Source organism: Fukomys damarensis, unplaced genomic scaffold, assembly GCF_012274545.1.
Source record: "Fukomys damarensis isolate Sample0158 unplaced genomic scaffold, DMR_v1.0_HiC HiC_scaffold_39, whole genome shotgun sequence".
In the NCBI taxonomy this organism is placed as follows: Eukaryota; Metazoa; Chordata; class Mammalia; order Rodentia; family Bathyergidae; genus Fukomys; species Fukomys damarensis.
The window spans coordinates 105,809,284-105,813,199 of NW_022900951.1; the positions used below are offsets into that span (position 1 = coordinate 105,809,284).

Genomic DNA, 3,916 nt, shown 5'->3' on the forward strand with positions numbered 1-3,916 from the left:
TCTCCTGGGTGTGTTTTTAATCTTGAAAAGATTTTCATGCACAATAGCTGAGACTACTTGTGAATCAGATTAATGAGTATTGAGGTGATCCTGTTTATGCTAAATGACATAGTAGAGAAATCCATTCACCCTGGCAAATGCCTTGGCTACCTGTCTGGAGAAAGAGGAAAACAGATTAAGACCTACCTTCTTTTGTATTGCTTTTATTTGTACCTTCTTGTGAGGGTGTGTGTGTGTGTGGTGACTGCACGGCCTGGTCGAGGAGACAGGAACCAAACAATATGACACATTCTTTCTTCAGAGTCATAATTTGGCAAGTATTATGTTGGTCATGAATAAGTAATAGAGGGTAATGACAGATGAATGGGGCTTATAAAGTTAGGATTATAAATTAGTTATGGCAGCTGTAAGTTCTTCTGACTTCTGTTTTCCTCACGGTCCACCTTTTTTAAAACAGGTTATTTCCCAGCTTCCACGATGCCATAGAAATGTTTTCCGTTACTTGATGGCATTCCTTCGAGAACTCTTAAAATTCTCTGAGTACAACAACGTCAGTGCTAACATGATCGGTAAGGGTACTTTATAAGAATGGTGTTAGTGGAGGACAGTCTGCATGTATCCTGTAGAGTGTGTACCTTATCAGAAGTTCGGGCACATAGCAGACACTTCCCTCCTACTGTGCTTGTCCTCTGCCCCCACCCCAACACTGGGCTTTTGCTTAGATCATGTCTGGCAAAGTTTCCCCTTTTCTTTCTCTCACCCTCTAGCTACTCTCTTCACTAGTCTTCTCCTAAGACCTCCACCCAACCTTATGGCAAGACAGACATCAAGTGACCGCCAGCGTGCCATCCAGTTCCTTCTGGGCTTTCTGCTTGGGAGTGATGAAGACAAGTCTTTTCCTCTTTGAGATTCCAGAAGAGGAAGATCTTGGGCTCCAAATATTTCAGAATGATTGAAAAATCATGCCACAGGAAGGGTCTGTTGCAGAATCTCAAGTTCTGTTAATATTACAAAAGGAAGAGAGTTTTCTTATCCCTCCTTAACCATATCCTACACAACAAAATACTTTTAGACTTATATTGCCAAGCCAAAGTTACCATGTTTTGGTGTTTTTGTGTTTTCTCTTTATAAACGCAAAGAGGTATTTACACTCCTTTACCTGGGGATGTGTTTGTTGCCTCCTGCCCAGACTGCCTAGGCCTAGATGCTGAGATTTTCCCATTCTAGGCCTAAAAGCACTACTTGCTATAGCTCAAGATTTGTCTTCAGTCCTTTGTATAAAGCACTTTTGACCCACTCCCTTCTCATATCACTCCTTTGCACTGCCCTCCACTTACTCTGTCACTTTGAAGGAATCCTGGGTAAGATTGGTACCTTGGGTGTCCTCAGCAGTGAATTCACTGTCTACATGTGGTTGTTACATGCGTTTGTGCGTTTCTACTACGGTGGCATCTATATGTCACTGTAACATTGGCTTTTTCCTGGATCTACTCCAGGTGGAACTGTATTCTCGTCTCAGATCATATTTCATAATCTAACCTTAGGGACTATGGAGATGGCATCCCATCAGAGTAAGAGAATCACAATTAAAATGGAAGCACTTTGAGTATTTTGAGAGTACAAGTATTCATGCTTGACAGATCCTGCTCCCTACTTTCCCTTCCTATTATTCACATTTTACATGAGGATCGGTCCTGGATATTAGGAGACCTGTCCCCAACTTAGAAATCCACCTTCAGAGCAACATTTGCACCATGTTAACAGAGGAGTCTGTGTACTTCAAGCAGGCCCCTTTGGAATTAATTACTCTCAGCAAGAGTATTGAGGATGACTGTCAGAACCCCTTCTCCAATCTTCTGAAATACCAAGGAACAGATATCCCCCCTCCCTCTCCAGGGTTGACTTTGGGCTCCACATCTGGCTCCTGAAAAGTAAAGGATATATAGACCCCCCTGCACCCCCAGTTACTGTCCACTGCTGTGTAAAACAGACTGGCCAGTAGAATCAACTACGTACCTTACCTCTCCCACTCAAGACAACCCTCTGAGCTTTTCATTTATTCAAGCTTTATGGGACAGCTTTAAAAAAAAAAAAGTAATCTATTGGTTGACAAGCCTCCAGCCACTGACAGCAAAACTGGCTTCCCTGGTTTTCTTTCATTAAAGCCACCCCAAGTTGATTCATTCTTTCGTGTTAATATAAGTTACAAGGAGCATCATGCACAGACTCTGTGCAGTCTTAGGTGTTGATTCCATGACTCTCCAAAGAGAGGGCCAGGGGATACTTCACCACTGAATAGTTCTCCAGTTCCCCTGTCTCTTGAAAGTTGAGTTACCTGAGAGAAGAAAAGGCATATATCCTGTGATTTATGGGTTAACTCCTTTCCTTATTGGGAGTTAGAGAAATAGGAATCGAATTATGTATGCCAAGTAGCTGGGGATCTGATACATCAGGGCCTGGGTGGTGAACTTCGCTAATGGAAGGTAGGGTACAGAAGTTTTGTACCTCTTAGATCAGAGAGTGATCATGGAAAGAGGAAAGAGATAGGAGCTGGACTGGGTTGTAACACAAGAAAATGCCTTTCCTGGGTACATTTTCTAACGTCTTGCCAACTTGGTGTCTTGGGTAAACAAAGGTATGATTAGTGAAGCCGCTGTGTAGCATGCACACACTGCCCTCTCTTACTCTATCCAGGCAAATCACTAAGTTGGTTTATTGCCTCAGCCTTTTTCCTGGCTCATCCAGCGTTGAGAGTTTTAGACAATCTCCTGGTAGGGGGCAAGACAAAGACCAGACATAAAAAAATCTGCTTTCCTACCATGCCTTCCCCAGCACTCCAGCCACTAACTCCTACATCTTCCAAGGTACTGTTTCATAGTCCCTCTGAATTAAGGATTTCAGATCTAGTTAGTAGGAAAGGAGGCCTCTACACCTATCATTCTAGGGAAGAAATGGTTCAGACCCATGGGGTGACATTGCATTAGTCTCCCTTTGGCTGTTTTCTGATTCTTATCCTGTAATTGTTTGTTAATATTTCCCAAAAAATGTCTTGGTCACTAAGCAAAGCTGCTAGTGGAATTCTGTATTTCATGTCATCTTTTTTATTATAATTTATTGCAGATTTTTTCTGAATAAATATATGTTGTGTGAAAAACTGGTGTGATCTTGCTAAGAGCTTAGGAGGGAGAATATATGAGAAGTCATATATTTTCAGAGACTAATAAAGAAGTCACATACTTTCACAGACAACCCAAATACCTGTCTTTTAATGCGAATGGTCCAGGCAACAGAGTGACTTCATTAAAGGAAGGGATATTGATTTGTTTGTTTTTGAGACAGTGACTTGTTAAACTGCCCAAGGCTGGCCTTGAATTCCTGGGCTTAAGTGATACTCCAGTCTCAGCCTCCCCAGTAGCTGGGACTACAGGGACACACCACTACACCTGGCTGGATGTTGGTCCTTTACCCACATAAATGTCACACTGTGTCTGATCCATGATTCTCCCCTCCCCCAGCCCCAGAAGTCTGCCAAACCTTGACAATACGCATTTGGGGAGAACCCAGCTGTACTTCCTGACATAACCTCAGTAGGGTAGATGTGACTCCCAAATGGCCTATTTTCACATAATCCATTTTACAACTTTGGAAACTCAGTTTTGAACTTTTATTACCTCAGGGTGATTAGTATATAAATGTAGTACTTGTGGGGAGTATATAAATGAGTACTAGTTTGAACCCAGTAACTGAGAGGATACCTCTGATCTGAGCATGGTTGTGTTGTCCCCTAACCGATTTCTCTTATGAACTTGTGCATTTTGATTCCATGCCCTATGAGACTGAAGAGGCCTCAGCTGGAGGTTTCTTCTCAACCAGGGCCCTCTTCCAGTTCCTTTCAGCTATGAGCTTGACCCTGATG

General features: G+C 42.5%; 1 protein-coding gene across 4 annotated transcripts in view; it reads left to right on the forward strand.

Moving 5' to 3' along the window:
• Positions 1–3,108, forward strand: part of Ocrl (OCRL inositol polyphosphate-5-phosphatase) — a 53,507-nt gene extending 50,399 nt beyond the window's left edge. For all 4 annotated transcript variants that reach the window (XM_033760216.1, XM_033760217.1, XM_033760219.1 and 1 more), the window contains 2 exons: positions 458–569; positions 768–3,108. In XM_033760216.1, the coding sequence (XP_033616107.1) occupies positions 458–569; positions 768–907 (252 nt within the window). In that variant the 3' untranslated portion in view covers positions 908–3,108. The remainder of the gene's footprint in view (positions 1–457; positions 570–767) is intronic.
• The last annotated feature ends 808 nt before the right edge of the window (positions 3,109–3,916 follow it).